Genomic DNA, 22,612 nt, shown 5'->3' on the forward strand with positions numbered 1-22,612 from the left:
GCAACATATCTAAAACAATTTACGAGTTAGGCTTTATCATCAAAATGGAAGCTTTATTTATATTTTCAACATGAAATACAATAAAACACAGTGTTGTGCTGACAGACATGCTTTTCTGCAAGACTGGCCAATCTTGTCTTGTATATCCTGATTTTAAATAGACACGAGTCCTATTTTAAACTTTTCCTGTACTTTGACGTTAATTGTAATTAAGTCATTAAAAGCAGTATTTATAAAGCACCGATTGCAGGCTGTACATAATAGGGGAGTGATGACACGCAACAGAAGACAACAATTACTCAGTTTTGGTTTATCAAGTGGTAACTTACATACGCACTTCTTCAAAATTCAAAAGCCAGCTTCCGCGGGGTCATGAATTGCTTCACCATCTCGTCCGTAACCTGCTTCCTTCTCTCTTGATGAGCTGCTATCAAGGGCTGCAACGTTTCAATAAGAACCTTCTTCAGCTCCCCCGTGAGCAACTCCCCGCTGGTGTACGCCTGCCGAGAAAGGGTCGATTCCTAAACACGGCGCTACATGGAAAATGACTCAGTGACAACTATTTCCTTAAAAGCCTGGCCCTAGCAATGTAGATTTGGATGTCTTCAAAATGAGCACATGTCTTAAGAGGATCATGCAGTATCACTTCCGAAATTGCTTGTTGCCTCTTAAAAGATTAAGCTGGGCAATTTTATGTGTGACAAGCTGTGTGTTACTGATTAAGCTACAGTCACAAGAATTTAACTGGGAAACCCTGCAATTATTTGCAAGAAACCGCAAATTTCTCTCCCCAGAACCCCAGTTCAAGTAAACAATCACCTTAGACTGTTTTTTTTTGCAGTAAGAGTTACAAGTTCTCATATTTTTCTGTCATTGCATTTGTTTGGGCAAGAGATTTGATGTGATTAAAGTGCCCATTCCATAGGAAAGACACTCAGAATCGATGCTCACACTAGCAGTCGTATTCACAGTTGGTAACTCACAGTGTACATGGGGATTAGCAGCTCTCCAACCCTGCTTCTGGTGGGAAAGAGGAGAAGATTGGAGAAGAGGTTGCAGCTGTTCCCAGCAGGATAAAGTGGATAAACCCATGTGACACAGGTACTATCAAAGACAGGCACTGCCTTCCAAACAGCACGCGCTGCCTAGTATTGATGATGGTCACACAGCTGAAGGGACTGAAATGTCTTGCCCCCACCCCCAGGGACAGAAGTCTGCCAGATAGGTTTAAGCAAAATGCAACTTCTATGAAGCAGTTTTTTCTTGGGATAAATGAATCAATTCCTCATAGCTATTACATTTCTTGTAATGATAAGAAAAACCAAAAAACCAGCACGCTTTTGGCATTAGCTTTTGCAGTTTTGCAGAGCATAACGGTACCTTGCACATAAGGAACAGCTGGAGTGTATTTTACAATTAAAACCAACACTAATCCTAAGGTGGCCTTATTTCAAAAGATACTGTCCCACAGTGTTGGAGATCCATATGAAAATACTAGGGAAATTTATTATTATTTAAAAAGAAGAGACAGAATGACCATTAAGAAAGGAGAACATTGCAAAAAATACAGAACTCTTAATATTGAAACTTGTAAGGGATGGAGAGTCCAAGAATAACACCACAATTACTTTCCTGGAGAAGGTTCATGGGAGAACATAGTTACAGCTTTGTCCTCGCAGTGAGGAATGAATAACACTACCTTCAACTTGGCTACTTACCTGCTTCAGTTGTTCAAGCCTGTCATCATCTTCCAGGAAGAAAGTCAGGTACATAAAAGACACATCAACATCACAGTTACCTCCGTACTTCCTGTGCTCTTCAATAGTATCTCTGCCTCCTGAGAAGGCATGCTTGTTTATCTGAAACAACAGAATGATGTGATGGTATGATTTCTAATAAAATCTGGACTATTATATTGTAAACAGAAGCGTATCATGATCCTCCAAATTCTATATTAAGGACTAGCTGAATGGTGAGTGGGGCAAATTAATGCAGAGCCTCCGGACCGGAGCAGGCAGTCAAAAAGGTGGTCATCAGAAGCCAGCAGGGAAAAATGGCTGTACACACACTCCCCAGACTGCATAAACAGATGAAAAGTGAAGCAAAATTTAAAAATAATTCACCCAAGATTCAGTCAGAAAAGTTTTAAGTCCCTTTTGCTGAAGCTTTTGTCTGTTGGACAGAATTTTTGCTTACAGGAAATGTACTTCAGGTAAGAAGAAATAAGACATTCATTCCATCAAGAAATTAATTTTGAAAGATACGAAGGCGGCACTTGAAGAAATTCTAAAGAAGAACCTAGTCTCTTCCTCTTTTCAGGGAAAATGAAGAGAAACTAGAGTCAAAGATTACAAAACTCTGGCTAGAATGGCTAAAATTAGACAAATGCCCTATTGTTCAGTCTGAAAATGGGATACTTACTGAGTGTCCCCCCCTCTTTTTAAGCACAGGTTCCTGTGGGGAGATGAACTGCAGTGGTGAATAGATCTATCTGCTAATCCCATTTCCAGTAAATTCAGAAGCTACTGGCTTATTTTAAGAACTTATCTATGCGTATAGAATTCTCAGAGGATGTTAACCTTCCTACAAATTTAAAGTAAATCAATTGCCAGGAAGAGAAAAAACACAGTATTTCTCAACCATAAGCTAAGCTTTCATTTGGCTCTTCTATCTTTTCAGATACCATCATCAGCCAGCCAAGAGACACACATGCATATGAAGTAGATTTTTTAAATTATTTTAGTTCTGGTATCTAGGAACTGCTCTATATTTACAATTTCTGAACATTCTAATTAGCTATATGACTGTCTAGTTATTTTTTGAATCTTTCTAACCACCACTGCTTGTTGCCTCTTAAAAGATTAAGCTGGGCACTTTTATGTGTGACAAGCTGTGTGTTACTGATTAAGCTACAGTCACAAGAATTTAACTGGGAAACCCTGCAATTATTTGCAAGAAACCGCAAATTTCTCTCCCCAGAACCCCAGTTCAAGTAAACAATCACCTTAGACTGTTTTTTTTTGCAGTAAGAGTTACAAGTTCTCATATTTTTCTGTCATTGCATTTGTTTGGGCAAGAGATTTGATGTGATTAAAGTGCCCATTCCATAGGAAAGACACTCAGAATCGATGCTCACACTAGCAGTCGTATTCACAGTTGGTAACTCACAGTGTGCATGGGGATTAGCAGCTCTCCAACCCTGCTTCTGGTGGGAAAGAGGAGAAGATTGGAGAAGAGGTTGCAGCTGTTCCCAGCAGGATAAAGTGGATAAACCCATGTGACACAGGTACTATCAAAGACAGGCACTGCCTTCCAAACAGCACGCGCTGCCTAGTATTGATGATGGTCACACAGCTGAAGGGACTGAAATGTCTTGCCCCCACCCCCAGGGACAGAAGTCTGCCAGATAGGTTTAGGCAAAACGCAACTTCTATGAAGCAGTTTTTTCTTGGGATAAATGAATCAATTCCTCATAGCTATTACATTTCTTGTAATGATAAGAAAAACCAAAAAACCAGCACGCTTTTGGCATTAGCTTTTGCAGTTTTGCAGAGCATCTAGGTACCTTGCACATAAGGAACAGTTGGAGTGTATTATACAATTAAAACCAACACTAATCCTAAGGTGGCCTTTTTTCAAAAGATACTGTCCCACAGTGTTGGAGATCCATATGAAAATACTAGGGAAATTTATTATTATTTAAAAAGAAGAGACAGAATGACCATTAAGAAAGGAGAACATTGCAAAAAATACAGAACTCTTAATATTGAAACTTGTAAGGGATGGAGAGTCCAAGAATAACACCACAATTACCTTCCTGGAGAAGGTTCATGGGAGAACATAGTTACAGCTTTGTCCTCGCAGTGAGGAATGAATAACACTACCTTCAGCTTGGCTACTTACCTGCTTCAGTTGTTCAAGCCTGTCATCATCTTCCAGGAAGAAAGTCAGGTACATAAAAGACACGTCAACATCACAGTTACCTCCGTACTTCCTGTGCTCTTCAATAGTATCTCTGCCTCCTGAGAAGGCATGCTTGTTTATCTGAAACAACAGAATGATGTGATGGTATGATTTCTAATAAAATCTGGACTATTATATTGTAAACAGAAGCGTATCATGATCCTCCAAATTCTATATTAAGGACTAGCTGAATGGTGAGTGGGGCAAATTAATGCAGAGCCTCCGGACCGGAGCAGGCAGTCAAAAAGGTGGTCATCAGAAGCCAGCAGGGAAAAATGGCTGTACACACACTCCCCAGACTGCATAAACAGATGAAAAGTGAAGCAAAATTTAAAAATAATTCACCCAAGATTCAGTCAGAAAAGTTTTAAGTCCCTTTTGCTGAAGCTTTTGTCTGTTGGACAGAATTTTTGCTTACAGGAAATGTACTTCAGGTAAGAAGAAATAAGACATTCATTCCATCAAGAAATTAATTTTGAAAGATACGAAGGCGGCACTTGAAGAAATTCTAAAGAAGAACCTAGTCTCTTCCTCTTTTCAGGGAAAATGAAGAGAAACTAGAGTCAAAGATTACAAAACTCTGGCTAGAATGGCTAAAATTAGACAAATGCCCTATTGTTCAGTCTGAAAATGGGATACTTACTGAGTGTCCCCCCCTCTTTTTAAGCACAGGTTCCTGTGGGGAGATGAACTGCAGTGGTGAATAGATCTATCTGCTAATCCCATTTCCAGTAAATTCAGAAGCTACTGGCTTATTTTAAGAACTTATCTATGCGTATAGAATTCTCAGAGGATGTTAACCTTCCTACAAATTTAAAGTAAATCAATTGCCAGGAAGAGAAAAAACACAGTATTTCTCAACCATAAGCTAAGCTTTCATTTGGCTCTTCTATCTTTTCAGATACCATCATCAGCCAGCCAAGAGACACACATGCATATGAAGTAGATTTTTTAAATTATTTTAGTTCTGGTATCTAGGAACTGCTCTATATTTACAATTTCTGAACATTCTAATTAGCTATATGACTGTCTAGTTATTTTTTGAATCTTTCTAACCACCACGCTACAGATGATGTCTTGTGGCAATGAATTACATACAAAAAGAATGCACTGCTGAATATCTTAAGAAAATAAACTGCCATCTGTCACATTCCATCTATTCTGATGCTGTAGGACAGCCTGAATACTTGTCTCAGTATCTGCAAAACGTATATATATTTTTTACACTTCCCCTCACCTGTCTCCTTACTAGAGTTTGAAAGACTTCGTATGAAATTTTTTCTATGCCTTTTATCCCGTCAGTTTGTTTTCTTACTAAGGTGAGAGGAATTAAATACAATATGCCAGGTGAAGGCACATGACTGTTTTATACAAAATACTTCCTATAGCAATCTCAAGTTCATGTTTCACATATTCTGGCACCTACTTGTTGACTGGGGATTTCAATGACTTATCTATACTGACGCACTGATACTTCCCCTGAATTAGTGCAGACTTAGAATCCAAATAATTTATAGGGAAACAAGTAAATAATTGAGCTTTAATTTGGTGAAATAAGAATAGTTTATTATAATGTTGCCATTCATCTCCTTGGATTTCCCAGAAGCTTCTCAGCCTTTCCCAATGTCTAGGAATTTTTCATTTCCTATCACCTGTACATTTTGAACCTCCTTATTTAGCAATGTACTAGTTGTCTGAAAAATGCTGTAAGCAGTTATTTTTTTTTTTGTGAAGCAGTGGCACTCTCTTTTTAACCTTCATCCATGACCAGAGGTCACCTTTCCTACTCTAATTTTTTATTTGTTGGCCATAACAATATTTGGTCTTTCACTCAAGCTCTATTTCCATAAAGGCTACTCTCCAATGGGCTTCAGAAGCTGAAATACATCTCAGTTTGTCCGGATTTTTCTTTCTTTTTGAAATACCACAACACAGGGGAACTTTTGCCAAAGTAAATCATCTGACACTGAGTAAGAGGGATTTTCCTTTGAGCTATAAGGAGCACTAAGAATATACTCAGGAGAAACTAACCCTTCTAAAACTTTAGGTAAAATCCAACATAATATTTGTTTGTGAACGGGAGGAGTGCAGAGCAGCAGCAGATCCCCAAGCAGCAGGAAAAGTCTGACCTGTGTTGTAACCAACAGTGCAATGTGTGGTGCTCCCAGCATGGAGAGGAAGTCAAGAGAAAGAGCTGTTTATTTGATTTACATCATGGACTGTCAGATTTCAAAACTATGGTATCATAATATTTATTTTTAGAGCATGAGCCTCCACAGCTCTTATTCCTACACCACTGCTCTGCAGCTATCAGACAAACAAACACACCCAGTGTTTTGTATATTATTCTAGCTAATGTTTGTACTTTTAGACCAGTTGGCAAGGCAAAAGATTATATTTGTTAGTCTAGCTAAATTTGCATAACTTGGTCAATTCCCAAGGATGCTTTGCAATGAAACCTGTGGAATAAAGAATGCAGAAAAAGAAAACATGTTCAAAGAAAACATTAAAAAATTGCCCTTCTAATAGTCAGGACCACCATTCTTCGTTACCAAGCTTTGTGCTCTCAAGTTTTGTAGGTCCTTACCTTTGTCTTGATTTGTTTGGGTGTATCAGTGAGGAAGATGGAGGAATTTGGGTCACTAGCACTCATTTTCGTCTGTGCTCCTTGCAGGGCTGGGAAGAAGACTGAGTGCATTAAGGCTGGTTTAGGCTGTCCAATTCTAGGTGCTACATCTCGGGTCATTCTAAAATAAGGATCCTAGAACAACCATCAATAAAAGCACAGAATTAAGTTGAAAAGTGTGATTTAAAAGCTGATTAGTGCTGACTCATTCAAACCTCAACAGGTTTCAAGAAAAGGAAAAAAAAACACAACAAAAAAACCCAAGCAAACCACAAAATGTTCCAGAGTTTACTTCCAATCCAGTTCACCAAGAGGAACAAACAAACAAAATCCCCTTTTTTATTTCCATAGTTTAGTTGTACACCCCGATTCTCTGAATTAATAGGTATATTTACAAAGATTTCAAATAGTTGTGAAAACTATGCTGAGTAAGCTTGGAGGTGGACGCAGATTAAGATGTCAGCTCCCTCCCAAAGCATTTAACAGCCAGCACAATCTTAATTAAACCAGTCATCAAGCTGGCAGTGCTGTGCTGCTGATCTGATCAACTGGAATAATATTACTACATAATATTGTGGCTGATGAATGCAATTACATCGTCTTCCAGTGACCGTCCTGTGACTAAAATAGCTAAAGATACAGACAGTGCAGAATTTGATTCCTAGAAACAATACTTATTTAAAGTAATGACGCTACCACTGTCATTTGTAGACAATGTTCTTCCATCCTCTCTATATAGATCTGAATTGTTAACATTCTGCAGCCTTTCTGGCAAACTATTTCAATGCTTCTTAATTCTTACTGATAGAAGGTTTTTCCCTATGGTTCAATGTAAGTCTCTTGTGCTGCAAGTTAAACTCGTTACATCTTGTCCTAGTTACCATGGAGATGGCCAAAAGTTTCTTCCTATCCCCATGTCATGACAATGCTGCATTGATTTTACTCTTTGCTTGCATAGATGGCAGCTCACTGAGAACCGGGTTGAGATCAAGACAAATCCAAGACTGGCAAGAACGAGTAATGCACGAATCCATGATTGTTGGGTTAAGCCTTCATCTTTGTCAGAATGACACCTCACAACACAACACATTTTTATCTCTTTCAGCTTCTCCCAAGAAAGGTGCTGGTGGGAATGTTTTACAGATGTTTTGATCAACCACCATGAAGCTTGAATTGTACATTATAAAAACAAATCCATGAAAACTAAATTAAGTAATATGTTTTTCTTACCTGATCTATAGCACATGGGATAAGACACTGAATGTTCTCCTTGCCATTGAAGATCTGTGGAAATGATGAACTGAAGGATGGAGCAGCTTGAATAGCAGGAAAGCTGATCTTTCCTAGAAAACACCACATTTGGAAAAGCTGAGAAGCCAATATAAGCAATGATAAATAGAAAGAACCTTTTGAATTATAAAAAAAATGCACAAGTGAATCATTCAGATGCTCAGTTGAAGACCAACATATACCTTTATCAAGCAGTGTTGCCTTATCTGAGGAAACTTTTTCATCTTTACCTTCTACGATGTCAAAAAACCTTCAACTAACATAGAAAGTAATGAAAAAAGGCAGGCTGGGATCACAAAGGTTCTGGAAAAGGTTCATCAGTGAATACTCTCTTCATCATTGAACTATCCACCCTTCCCAGAAACACAATTAACTATATCATCACTCTGAGCTGCTCTTTTTTTCCTCTTTGTGAGATAACAACTATAGAGCTACTTGTCAGGCAAGTTCCCTTCTAAGATCTTAGAATCATTGCTATATGCATCTGTTCTTGTGAAGCATCTTAGATGTGCCTTATTTTCTTTTTTAATCACATAGTGACCAACCTGCTTCCCTGATCGAAATGCTCTCAGAACTGAAAGCAAACAGCAGATTTTTCCAAACGTGGAACAGAGTCATTATCACAATACTAAGTTTTATTAGAACACTGTTAAGACAGAGGCAGGAATCTGTTCCTTGGTTACAGTGAAGGCTGAAAAGCTGTCACTAGCTCAACTACTGGTCAAAGAATGATGTTAGTGCTCAGGAACCCCAAGGTTTTAATGCAATCTTTGACACAGAATCTTTTTTTGGCTAATATGATAGAAACCTGCAATCACAGTGAAGTAAACAGAAGACAGAGTTACCCAGCACCTTGATAATTAGGCTTTTGAGTGCTCCTTAACTTTTTCATATATGTATATGTGTGTGTGAATTAATATAACTTTTTCTGAAGAGAAAAGCTTCTATATAGTTTTGGCATTTAAATTTCTAGGAGGCATGATACTATATGAATACTATATGATACTATGAACTATAGCTGCAATGACTACATTAAAAAAAAATAAATAAAATTCCATATCCTGGGCACTTCAACGTTGATGTTTTGTACTTTGCTGTTACTAAGGCCAAAACCAGAGATATCATGCAAGAAATTAAATTGTAAAGTGTTTTCTATACCCAAGGAAACACAGTAACACCCTTTCACAATCAGCCTAGAAACATGCTTGTTATATCCACTTCACGAGTGGCAGATATTAATCTGTTTAAATAGTTACTTCTATAGTGCTACAGAAAATAAAAGCAAACATCACTTCTAGTAACTCATATTATTTCCTACCGATGCAATCACTGTCTGTAAAGCCAAAAATTCCTTTCACTTGGTTAAATGTTACATGCTTCTGAACTTTGACGATCAAGAAATTCAATTGTAAAGTGTTTTCTATACCCAAGGAAACACAGTAACACCCTTTCACAATCAGCCTAGAAACATGCTTGTTATATCCACTTCACGAGTGGCAGATATTAATCTGTTTAAATAGTTACTTCTATAGTGCTACAGAAAATAAAAGCAAACATCACTTCTAGTAACTCATATTATTTCCTACCGATGCAATCACTGTCTGTAAAGCCAAAAATTCCTTTCACTTGGTTAAATGTTACATGCTTCTGAACTTTGACGATGTTTCTGTAGAATCCAGTACTCGACCTGTGAGAAAGAAAGTGGAAAAATAAAAAGAGAAGCCAAGAACAGAAAGGTGTAGGTATAAACTTTCACTCCAAAAGCTGAGAATGTAAAAGAACCTGCAGGATTAAATCTTGCCATTGTGGTCTTTTTGCAGTCCACTGAGATTATAATCAGAGAATTATTTACGAACAAGAATTTTATGTTTTTAAAGCTTAATTTATCACCTGCAGGTGCTATTGTGGTCTTTTTGCAGTCCACTGAGATTATAATCAGAGAATTATTTACAAACAAGAATTTTATGTTTTTAAAGCTTAATTTATTCTTCCCCCCACCCAACATTTACTGCAAACATTTTTTGTCACAATTAACCATCTAAACCTAGAAATATTTTGGTTTGGAAATGGTGACAAAATGCCTCACAGAGCCTGAAGTTTATTTATCCTTATGCTTCCCTGTGAACTCAGGCAATGTGAGTGGATCATGTCTTCTATGTTGCTTGGTATCCCCAGTGTGTACCCCACACAGGACACTGTGGTTCACCAAAAGGATAGTAGCTCAAATCCTCCAAATTCTCATTTTCTGGAGGCTAGGTTTCCTGCTTGGACTTTGTCACCAAATACAGCAGCAGCATTTTCAAATCAAAAATAGCTCAGCTGAAGCACAAGCAACAGCAGTTCTGACCTGCCCTTGTTCAGCCACAGGGCAGATCTGTGTTCATGCAATTTAAGGCAGGAAAGTCAGGGGAATGAAAGGAGGAAAAACTCCTTTGTAGGCTCCACATTCTTGGGTTTGTACAACACACAGTTTGTCTCTACAACATATATTCTCTCATCCTAAGCTTTAAGAAAGCTCATCACCCCACATGGAAGAGCAAAGCTTACAACTTCAGTTCCGAACTCTGCCATAAAACTTCCTTCTGAGAAGGCAGTTCCAATGGCAGTTTTTCTTAAATCTTCTATAGACTTTACACAAAGCTCAAATAATAATCTTTCATGCTGTATTAAGTTCATTGACCAAAACAAGTTGCTGAAATGTGTTATGTTGATGCACATAAAGTGTAAACACATCTCAAAGGTTTTGATACCGTCTTCAACAAGTCAATCTGAAGGTTTCTTGGTGGTTTACAATTTAGCTGTTTAATACATTTTTCATAATTTAAATTTAAGCATTGCATACAGAAGTATTCATTCATATGTTATACAGAAGAATGGCAGTAGTATATATAGAGAAATCAGAAAAATTAGTAAGTTTCTATTTTAAGTGATGTAAAACCTCCCTTGAAGCTATCAAATTTAAATACATTTACTAAAACACTGCTGGCTGTCAAAGCTGGAGAGAAAATATGGACACATTTTTTCATTACAAGGCCCTAAAGAAATTTATACTTACCCCAAATATTCTAAATCAGAAAATATAAAGGTTTTATTGACGTCAAAACCACACGCAATGATGTCTTTTGCATTTTCTCTAGCATACTCATATGCCTTCTCAGTTGTCAGGTCCTTCCAAAGGTATTTCTCATCATCAGTTAACTGTATAACTAAGGGAACGTCAAATACTTCTTGTAGCCACCTAGTAAAAGCAGAAAGATTTTATCTCAAACTAGGTTAAAATGAAGCTGTTAGTCGTGCAGCTAAAATATTTATACACTTTTGTTTACATGTATAAAAAGCAGTCTGCTTCTCTTCTCGTTTTATGCACACGCAGTTATGTTTATGTGAACAGAATAAACTTTTTATATAGATTATAACGACAACTTACCTGGAAAAAAAAGGCTCACACTTATTGCTTCCTGTACATATGATAGGGGTCACCATTCACAACAGGAATAGAATTCAGAGAGACTTTTAGCTCTTTGATTGCAATGTCTGTGTGTTCTGCTGCTGCAGGCATTGCACTATAGAGTAAGGTTACTGGGTCTCATCACAAATGCGTTTTTAAGAAGAACAAAAATTCTAAGGAATGCCCCAGGGCTAAGGGTGCAAAGAAGAGGGCTTTATGGTGATGCAAGGATTACAATCATTTTAATGAAAAGGTAAGAGTGCATTGTTTAAGTTCATTAATATTCACCTCACAAACAGAACTCCCTGTAATGTATCATTTCGGCAGCTCCATAAACCAGGTTCAATATTTCCTTAGGAAAAAAAAGAAGTTTAATACAAATGGTAGAAACAACTTACTTTGTGAATATGAATGGGATAAGATGACCAACATGCATTGCCTGAGAGGATGGCCCTCTGCCTGTATAAAGGTAAAAGGACTTCTTATTTTCATAAGCATCAAGGATTTGGTCCATATCTCTAAAGATAAAACAGAGAAAACATGGTGCAACTCTTTAGGAAGAAACATCTACAGGAAAAAGCTTCTATTCAAAATTTGATTGCTTTTAAAGCCAAACATATTTATAAATAAAATACAGTATGTTAAGTTTCCTAGGAATAAAAGGGGTTTGTTTGTTCATTTCTTTAATTTAAGAAAAGTGTCTTCTTCAATCTCAATGAAAAAAACCTCAAAGAAATAAATTTTAAAAATATATTTAAAAAAAAAAAGTGTGCAACATGAAATTACTTAATTGGATAATAATTTCTAAAGCCCAGTAAAACAGAGCTGGGAATTATTTCCCACGTAAGTTCAAAGAACCAGCTTGGAATGGTCTCTGCTGGAGGTTATGCTCTAAATCATGCTCGGGCATTTATTTGAAATGTGCTAACTGCCACAGTCCAAAAGCCCATGCATGTTAACAATTAAACAGTGTAGATGACTGGCAGGCTGATGCTTAAAATTATTGCCTGGGCCTTTTTTACATATCACTACAGATGCATAGGTCCACAGGCCACGTAGAGTCTTGTTGAGATCAGCAGTGACACCATGTGAGCCCTGGAGCTCTTTCCTAGGCCAATTCTTTGTCTGGCTGCAAATGTAGAGTCAAAACAGAATCAGTTCAAAGCCAAGATTCTCTGGACATTTCTCCAATTTGAAATTAGTGATGATGCATCGGAAACGGATGCAACCAAGGCTTTCAGTGTTGCCAGAGAAATTTGCAGCAGTTGCTAATTCAAATGACACAGCTGGTTAACCTTGGTATAAAAGAACATGGTCTTTTGCTAGTCGTACCTTTCTCCCAATAATGCTCACAGAAAATCTACCTGATAGGACCTTTCTGAAGTTTAAAATAGGAAAAACTCACCTGTGAGAAAAAAAGATTCCTCTACGTAGAAAGCGATGAGGTTTTTGCCCAATGGCTCTTTCTATTCGGTTGATCAAATCAGTGTCAATTTTACTGCTGCCAAACCGAACTATAATCAAAAAATGTAAAAAACAAATAACAAATTAATAAGCACAACATAGCTACAACCAGATCTGGGATTACCAAGAGAATACCAATGTAGCCTAGATTAAAAATAATATCTCCTTCTTCAAGTCTCGAGTAAAATGACTAGATTTTCCTGCTTCTTGTCCAGAATTCCAGCAATCACCTCTGATACTAACTCTATGCAAGGAGACCCCGTCTATGCACCCCGTAGCATTGCTCCATCCATGACTGATTATAACTGCAGTTTCCTGCTTCTTGTCCAGAATTCCAGCAATCACCTCTGATACTAACTCTATGCAAGGAGACCCCGTCTATGCACCCCGTAGCATTGCTCCATCCATGACTGATTATAACTGCAGTTTCCTTATAGCAGAAGCATAGATATTCAGAACAAAACATATGCCAAAGAAACATATTTAGGTCAATAACTTGGCCTCTGTAAGCCGTAGGATAAAAGCGGCCATGAGGCTCTGAACATCCCTCTGTTGATGGCTCAGTTTTCTGCCCTCAGATCACATGGTTTTTCACCTTCCTTCACCTTTTCTGGGCTGAGAGCGCACATTGTCAGCTCATGTCCAGCTTTTCATCCACCAGTTCCCCCAAGTCTTTCTCGGCAGGGCTGCTCTCAATCCCTTCATCCCTCAGCCCATATTGATACTGGAGGTTGACCTAACCCAGGTGCAGGACCCTGCACTTGACCTTGTTGAACATCATGAGGTTCACATGGTCCCACTTCTGGAGCTTGTCCAGGATATTCTGGATGGCATCCCGTCCATCAGCCATGTCAACTGGACCACACAGCTTCCTGTCTGCACCACTATCCAATGGGAAATAAATTCCTGCTTACAATTGTTCATTCACTCCAGGTGAGTCAAACAGGATATCATACAGGGGAAGAACTGGGCCCATCCACTGACCCATTAAAATAATTCAGCAACCATTGCTTTAATCCATATGTTTTCTGAGTGTTATCGCATCTGTTTGTCCTAAGCAATGTCTTCCTAGCAAACAAAATGCATTAAAAATGGTGAAGTAATTATAATCTGAATGAACGCTAAAAAGATCAAATGAACAAGAAATGTATGATTCAGCAGAATAATAGGAAGTGCTAAGAAACAGAAAACATGAGAATGCCCCAGACTAATTGGGGCTAGCCACCCTAGAAATATTTGTATACCGTCATACAGAGTGATTAAAAGCCCTCTGATAATGCTAAGACAGTAATCTTACAGAAACAGAAAACATAAGAATGCTCCAGACTAATTGGGGCTAGACACCCTAGAAATATTTGTATACTGTCATACAGAGTGATTAAAAGCCCTCTGATATAGAGCACTTCCCTAGAAATGTCTAAATACCTTGATTAAAAGTTCACAGACTGCACATCTTCATCTTTCTTTGTCCATCTTCATCTTTCCTGTTAAACTCCCTTTTCTTTGTCCATCTTCATCTTTCCTGTTAAAAGTTTAGATAATTTTTCTCTACCTGCTTCCTCTTATGAAGACATTCAAAACATTTTAGGCTCTCTATCCACAAAGGAACTGCTTTCCTAAACACCTTCTGCACGCCTAGGACAACCATTTGAGAAGAATATCCTTTCCAATTATATGCTGTTTTTCACACTTTCATTCCTTCTATATTTGAGTAAACACAAACACGCTGGCAACTTTCTCAGGTACTACTAGTAAATAAACAGATTATAGATGGCACAAAAATGCCCTTTACGGTAAAAGCTATCAGTTGTTAAGTTCTTAGACAATAGTTTTTCTTTTTAATTTGTAAGAGGGAGGAAGAGGATGAAGTTTATTAATAACAAGCAGTAACTTTTCCACTTCCTAAAGTGGCTAGGCTAGTGCTCTTCTCTGAAAAATTTCAGCATCACTTAGAAGAAGCAGATTGACTCATCCACCAAGTTCCCCAATCTAGTAGCAGTGTTAAGTAAGTAAAATCCCTTCAGGCTAACCCACTCCTCTGGATAGGTCAAAAGGTCATACACAAACACATATACACAAACAGTTACTGGAAAAATGGACATTGCTGTTAGGCATTAGCATTGCTTTAGAAAGCAGATTTACAGTGAAGTCATGCTAGTCATTCTCAGAAAGATCTTGAGGTTTGCGCCAACACAAGTATTGTACTCTTCCCACTTTTCTACAAGACTTAGAACCACCACTGAAGAAAACAAAAAGCCTTCTTCATACCACCTATACAAGTAACAAGATGACAGATTTTGTGCATTTCTAGATTCTAATAATTATCTTTCTTCCTTATCATCCACCAATATATTTCTTTCTTTGCACACTTCTCCCTTTCCAACATTTTCTTTCTCTATTACCTTCTGCAGACGAAGCCAGTATGCACATACATTTGATGTGACCTTGCAATAACACCACACTGAATTAAAAGAAAGCTGACTCTAGCAGCTGAGCCCCCAAAAGCAAATATATGGCTACTGACTTAAGGGTATATGCTCTATTGTGAGAAACAAGCTGCTAAGTGACACCAGCAACTTAACAACTGCTAAAGAATTTTCACTGAGGTACTAAATATGGATTGAATATTGACAATAATTTAATAAAAGCAAAAATAGTAACATACTGTAACTTAACATAACTTCTAATAACAGCTCTTATGTCAAAAGACAAACAGTAAAACTTTTATTTTAAACTGGAAAGTTCTTTGAAAAATATTTAAGTCTTCCACAGGAGATCCCTGCCTGGGACATTTTCAATTCCTACAGCAAATTCTTTAGACATGTGAATGCTAAGATTGACATAAATTAAATGATACCTATGATGGTCTATGATCCCTTGCTGTTTTAGTGGTTATTAGGATCACCTGACATAAATGTCTTAGTAACAGTCAAGAAAGAGTTATACCTATGAGTTTGTCATAATCCACGCCTTTAGCATTTGATGTCTGCACGGTCCAGGGGTCCACAAAATCCTCATCCTCTTCTTTAGTTGTACCGTTGTTTATTAATACAAGATCTCTTGGAGGCAAGCCTGCCTGATAATCTTGCCCTGTTGTTGTTTTGTATGACTGTTTCAATGATAATAGCATCCTCACTGCTGCATCAATTTCATCCTGAATTAAAGAAAAAAAAAAAAAAGCTGTTTGACTCAACTTAAGATAGACAATTACATTAATGTCCCAACCCTTCAAAATCCTACATCCACACTTTGACTTGAATTGCATTATTCATAAACTCTAATCCTTTATTAACATGTTTGTGGCATCACTGCCAAAGGTAAAATAAATAGCAGGTGACCGTTTCCTAACGAGCAGAATTTAGAGCATCACCATTGCCAAGATATTTAAAGCACCTCTGTCTCACTCTTCAATTTCTGCCTGAGGGAAAAAAAATGCTTGCCTACTTTTCAGAGGTATAACAAGCTTAAAATTTCAAGCACAAATTTCTAAGATATATAAATATTATATAAATTATGATCTAATTTACTTCACAATGCTTTTAGTGGGTCACCTTAAAATAATTTATTCATTACAATTCATCGACAGACTCGAAGAAAAACTAGAAAACAAAAAGTTATTGACAACTTTCATTGTTATGACCTTTTTAATACAAAGCTGTTGTAACATCTCACGCAAGCAATAGAAAGATCAACACTTTATTTGACTCCTGGTTTTCAAGGCTTAGTCCCACAGACAATACATTAAGAGACCCCATGTTAAACCTGAACTGTGTTTGCCAACATAGCGATGACAGAACACTAAACTTGAAATTAACGGCAAATTACAAAATCACTGAAGAGATATTAAGGAGAGGGTGTCAGTACAGTTACAGGAAGACATATTTAAGAGATTTAAATAAAGAATCTAAACCCAGGGCAGAAAACAAGTGATAAAACTTTCACTTGAAAATCCAATGCCTTGGATCCCATCGTGTAGCACAGCATCTGGCTGAAGCAGACTTCTAAGCCTATGACTCTCTGTTCCTATTTCAGAAGTAACAGCTTTGCTCTTGCTAACAACTACCTTGCTCCAGGTATGTCCACAGTTCACAAAATGGACATAAATACATTTTGACAATTTCAATTTTTTTTTTTTTTTACTACAATACAAAATAAATCTCAGAACAATCCTGTCCTTCAGTGCTCTTACAGACAGACCTAACTTGAAAAAGGATGAGTTCAAAACATGAAATGGAAATACCTTTGGTGCTTTTCCTGCTTTCAGTGCTCTGACTTTCTCTCCTTGTTCAGTGACTCTTTCAAACAGCTGAAGGGGACTCAGAGTCAAATCACAGTTTGGACTATCAGCCATTTTGCCAGACTGCAACAGATCTGTTTATTTACAATTCAACTAAATTTAACGTCTTCCAATTCTTCGGCTTGTAGATTCAAACAGCAGCAGCAAGGAGAACTGTAGGGCAAAAAATAGAGTGTTTTATTCTTTCATGTATATCTTGAAGATTAGATTAAGAGAATAAGAATATAAAAACTATACCGACCTCATACCTAATCCTATTCATATCAGACTGATAAAGGTGGAGACATTAACACAGCAAGCTTCAATTTCATACAGAAATGGACTAAGAATGACAAGAGTACCAAATAAATTTAAAGATCACTCTTAAAGTTGTTTGTCTATGTATCTCATTTAACACTAGGATACCTTTTCAAAGTCAAACTCTTGACAAAAGTAATTAAATTTACATATTATTCAGAGCATCTCAGAACATTGATAAAGGTGGAGACATTAACACAGCATTAACACAGTTTCATACAGAAATGGACTGAGAATGACAAGAGTACCAAATAAATTTAAAGATCACTCTTAATGTTGTTTGTCTATGTATCTCATTTGACACTAGGATACCTTTTCAAAGTCAAACTCTTGACAAAAGTAATTAAATTTACATATTATTCAGAGCATCTCAGAACTGTTGATAGAAGATATCTGATTCCTGATTAGTTAATGGTTTTGTACTCCTTGATGCCTTGTCAAATTCTGAATGACAATGAGTTGATAGAGGTTATCCAATTCCTAATTAGTTAATGGTTTTTTTACTCTTTGATGCCTTGTCAAATTCTGAATGACAATGAAATTTTTATAACTATGTCATGAAATTTTGTCTTAACGTATGTAATATATTACTTCAGCTCAAAGAAAGAAGTACAAGAGAAAAGCTTAGTCATCTTCTTTACTGCTTTGCTCCATAAGTTACAAAACACACTTGGGTAAGTGAAAAATTTAGGCTGGAAATTTAAGGCACTATTTGTGTCTCAGCAGTTTGTAGGAAAAATAACCCTCAGAGATGGCTTGTGATGATGAGATGGCCGAGAATAATAACACAACAGCCTTCCTATGTCCAGCATATATCTTGATCACCGGAGCTTCCTAGAACAGAGTGTGCCTGTGCTTCCACAAATGGGCTTCTCTCCCAGGCTAACATCTCTAATGTATAGATTAACAATAATATTATCTGAAAGCTTCTTAGCAGTCCATTTTTCTTTTAATTAATAGCAATTGAGACTGCAGAAAACTACAATTGCATAGTGTGCAGTACACTAACACAGACAATATAGAAAATTAAATAACACTGTTAAAATGCTAAGTAAGCATACAGGTTTTGTTATTAAATGCATTAAAATCAGTAAGGTTCTTTTCACTCTACATCAGAAATATCTTAATGTTTGTTCCACCACTTATAATCTAAAATGTGTTATAAATAAGCTCTACTGTACTTATTTTTAATGGATACATTGTGTACCACTTGGTAATTTCCAAGACAGGAAACTCCTGTAACACTGACTGCACTGGATTAACTTGTATTTTACTACATGTGCCTCCCATAAAGGTGACATAGCAATTCAGGCTACCCCAGTAATTGCTTTGTCTAATTTTTCTAAAATCACCTGTCATCTAAAAATAGACTTTTATTGATGTCTGAGAAACCTGGTGAATCTGTTATCAGCCTGACAGGAGTGAAAACTCATTTCAACTGCAAAGGCAGAATTGCTTATTTTAAGAAATCCTTATTTTCAAAAATTATTCATGCTCAGCAGCCCTCTGTAGAAAATGACGAGGTCTTTAGAAGTATACATGCTCTGAATCAGTTTTTTGTAAAAATTCAAGGATCGTGCTGCTTAAATATTCAGAACTGAGGATAATCAAGCATTAACTTAATGTGAGAAAAGAATTTTAAAACCATTATGGTCCTGGTTATAGTCAGCTTGCCATATTTACACAGAAGAAAGTAAGTGTTAAAAAGGGGAAAGGAGGACACCATCTGTTGGAAAAACAACATTGTAAATGAAACTGCAACTATGTCAAATCAATCCATTTGGGATGAACACACCACAATAACAAGGTACACAGAGAAGCATAGAGAGAATGATAAGGAATTTCATAAACCATAAGGCTGTTAAAATGAGATAACAGTGCAGGTACTAACGACAAAAGTGAAGTGAGAGAAAAGCAAATTTTCCGTAAAAACTGCAATTGCAACTTGGCCAGGGTTGTGAAGTGCTGCCTCACAATCTGATGTGGTTAATCTCTGCAATCACCCAAGCTACTGTACAGCTTTTTCACTTGAGGAAAGTGATGCCACCTTAATTCATACACTGGTGCTTATTTGACATGCACTGCATTCAGATGCGATAGTGACAAATGCAATGCATGTTGACAGAGTAAATTAACTTCATACAGAGTTGCAAACAGCGGTGTTATAGAAGGACAGCATTCACCCTAAGCGTTCTCTGTCATGCCGTACTCACGTCCATGAAGGATGAACTCTGTGCCCGTGTAAAGTCTACTGACTTGCAAAGGATAAAGCATATTATTGATCCATTGCTAAGCACAGAGCATGAATAGATTGAGTTTACAAGACACATATGTAACTAAAGCGAATCACAAAAGCTGTTAATAAAAAATACGTTCATTTGGCTCCTTCTTCCCAGAATTAAAAAAAAAGAAGAAACAAAAGCAGATAATAGTTGTATTAGCTATTCAGCAGTATTTCCAAGCCTTCTACAAAATAATGAGCCTAATCACAACCTTGGTTATATTTACATAGTATATATTTAAACTGCCACTGTAAAAAGCCTTCACCTGCCTAGAAAACTTAAAAAGGTTGCTTTGGTAACTTGCTGGTTACCAAAGCGTAGCTATCATTAAGGCTTTGTTTGTCAGACAGGTGCAATATTCCCAGATTTCAGCTTCAGTTGAAAACCCTGAGAAAGCTGAGAAGTGTGTACAGCCACTTGCTAATTTAATTCGCTTAGTCTATTAACAGACACCATACTTAGATTGCATAACTGACTAAAAAAAACCCACCCCAAACTGACTAACATATCATCACTAATACTTAAGCTTTTAACCTAATTGTGATCCCTTCAAGCTTGATTATTTGCGGTGTGACAGTGTTATTTTAGAGCAGTCATTTGAAGAACATCAAATAATTCTCTAATGTATTCCTACAATTTACTTATGATCTTTGATTTTGATACTAGTGTTTTCCTCTTTTTCATAGGCACAAGATATATAACTGGAAAATAAAGTCTATAGAGTAAATTCATGTTAGAAAATTTGTATGAATATTAACACACCCCCTTTCTGTAGGAATATGCCAGTTATATTTAGTGGGTTAAAACTTTACAAAGTAGAAAAAGGTAAACAAGAATTATTCTTTAGTGTAGAACAAATTGTGACTTGTTTTTTTTAACTTAATTCCCGAATGTACATTCTTACTGATAGATTGCCTCCATTCAGAAAGGTTGAAATGTCACAGTTGAGACTAAGGATACATAGTGCAGAGTGGTAACACAGAAAGACTCTTTAAAAAGCTTGGAATGTTATGGATTTTAGCTGAGCAAAGAATCTCAAATGTAGGTGCATTCTCATTAAGAAGTAGCAAAAGTAATCTTGTCACTGCAACAAGAGATGAGGTTATCACGATTATAGAATGCAGAAGATACTGACTGCTACCTAAAACTTATCTCTGTTTACCTCAGTACCTGTCCTTATTTGCTGGTGGAATTCAAACCAGGAATTCAATAATATGGAACATAGGTCTTTATCTTTTGAAATTCATAAATGCAATCGTAAATCATTTAAAAGAAAGCCCTGGATATTCTGCATTTTATCAGGATGTTTTTTCTTGCTTTCTTACTGCTGTTATGAAAACTAACACTCTCAGACACATTAGATGCCATATGTGAACAGATTTGGAGGACAAAAGCGATACATGGGAACCTGAGAATGTACGACAAGGACATCTAGGCCCAGAATCTAAAATGAACTTAAAAGACCCGGTTTTACAGTGTGAACTTGAAAGCCAAGAATTGTGTGCCTTTTCTATCTATGCAATACATGGTAACTTGCAACGGGTACTGCTCTTGTGACTGTTTCAGAATATTAAATCATCATGAGACAAAGCTCAAAAATAATCCTTGGCATAAATATCAGAAAACAACTGCGTTGTCCTCTCTTTCCAGTTGGATGACAATTGCAGATCTAAGATAATTTTCACTGTTTGCTATCTGATTTGGTAAATTAGAGACCTGAGAATTAAAGGGCAGGGTTTCACATTACGTTAAGAAGAGCTCTTTCAGGACAATCATTGCATGAAGGTATATCAAGACTTCCAAAGGCAACAGTAATAAGAGTCCCCAAAGAATTTTCATGAACTAATGAAAGAACGTGATGTTAAGTCTGACAGCACTTTTGTTCCTGAAAACTGTTTTAACTCCTGGAAATAAAACAAAAAATGAAACCTGGGATTAAAGCAGGTACTATGCACACAGATGTTGTGTGAAGCACGCCTTGAGAAGTGCTCCAACATAAGCTGTGTTTCATGGTAGACCTACCTTCCCAGTCACGGTAATCATCAATTTCACTGAATTTCACTGAATTTTAGAGTTGGAAGGGACCATAGAGATCATCTAGTCCAACTCCCCTGCTGAAGCAGGATTGCCTAGAGCTAGAGCATGTTACTCTATTTATCTATGAAAATACATTACGAGTATACAAGACAATTCCCTGAGATTATAATATGGCCCGTCAACCACCCTCATCTGACGAAAGTCCAATGTGAATCTTTACTATACAACAGCTGTTAGGAAATGAGCTCTTCTGCAGGAACAGTTATGCATAAAATTAGCCGTCAAGTGACCGTTTCCAGCGCTGGAGCCCTGAGATGCTGCCCTCCCACCGGCCTGCCCGGGCAGGGCACAGGCACTCGCCAGCTCTGCTCTCCCTAGGACTTCCCCAGCGACCAGGACTCCCCCCTCCACCGTTCCGCAGGGAACAGGGCTTTCTCTCCCGACGCCCTGGCGATGCAGTGGAGGAAAAAATCCTTCATAAGCATCGACGTCTGGCTGAGGGAGGGAGGGAGAAGGGAGGAATGTCCCCCAAAAGGACCCCCACGCTCGCCACCCGCCACAGGGGCGGCAATAACGGCCCGCCCAGCCCCTCTCCCGCCCGCCAGGATCTCTCACCGAGGCCTCATCCCCCAACCCGGCTCTCACCCGCGCTCAGAATCCCTGCCCGGTCAGATCCAGCTCACCTCAGCGTTCCTCTGTCACTGCCATTGCATCACCCCACGAAACCGGCACGTCACTCAACACCTCCCGGCTGAGAAACGCACATCTCCGGAACCATTATTTCCCCTGCCCTCCCTCCACTTACAGCCACTAGTCCAACGAAACGCCCTCTCCACGGCCCTCAGAGGCGGGATAAAAGCTTCAGTGCGCCAAACTACGGTCTGACCAGGCTCGGGGTGCCTGCGGGA

The 22,612-nt window shown here is 37.7% G+C and overlaps 1 protein-coding gene across 5 annotated transcripts; it reads right to left on the reverse strand.

Annotated features, from left to right (window-relative positions):
• Positions 1–32: 32 nt before the first annotated feature.
• On the reverse strand, positions 33–22,610 carry WARS (tryptophanyl-tRNA synthetase). 5 transcript variants are annotated; one of them, XM_014957622.1, is made up of 11 exons: positions 22,510–22,610; positions 17,032–17,241; positions 15,738–15,945; positions 12,733–12,841; positions 11,726–11,845; positions 10,935–11,117; positions 9,466–9,566; positions 7,820–7,932; positions 6,551–6,724; positions 1,719–1,859; positions 33–500 (listed from the first exon to the last, which is right to left on the reverse strand). In XM_014957622.1, exons 2-11 carry the CDS (start codon positions 17,140–17,142, stop codon positions 342–344), a joined length of 1,419 nt encoding a protein of 472 aa, XP_014813108.1. In that variant the 5' UTR covers positions 17,143–17,241; positions 22,510–22,610; the 3' UTR covers positions 33–341. The 5 variants fall into 5 exon arrangements, with proteins under 5 accessions (XP_014813108.1, XP_014813105.1, XP_014813106.1 ...); XM_014957619.1 differs by lacking the exon at positions 22,510–22,610 and adding an exon at positions 22,388–22,478; XM_014957620.1 differs by lacking the exon at positions 22,510–22,610 and adding an exon at positions 22,350–22,426.
• Between the last annotated feature and the right edge of the window lie 2 nt (positions 22,611–22,612).

The sequence above is a fragment of the Calidris pugnax genome, unplaced genomic scaffold, assembly GCF_001431845.1.
Source record: "Calidris pugnax isolate Ruff unplaced genomic scaffold, ASM143184v1 scaffold211, whole genome shotgun sequence".
NCBI lineage: Eukaryota > Metazoa > Chordata > Aves > Charadriiformes > Scolopacidae > Calidris > Calidris pugnax.

What these genes read in the sequence shown, in the direction of transcription:
- WARS (XM_014957622.1), bottom strand. Translation starts at nt 17,142, where the DNA reads ATGGCTGATAGTCCAAACTGTGATTTGACTCTGAGTCCCCTTCAGCTG. An exon ending in TACAGACAGTGATTGCATCG is followed by an intron (nt 7,933 to 9,465) that starts GTAGGAAATAAT and finishes GGTGTTTTCTAG; the next exon opens with GAAAGATCAGCTTTCCTGCT. An exon ending in GGCTTGAACAACTGAAGCAG is followed by an intron (nt 501 to 1,718) that starts GTAAGTAGCCAA and finishes CTTTCTCGGCAG; the next exon opens with GCGTACACCAGCGGGGAGTT.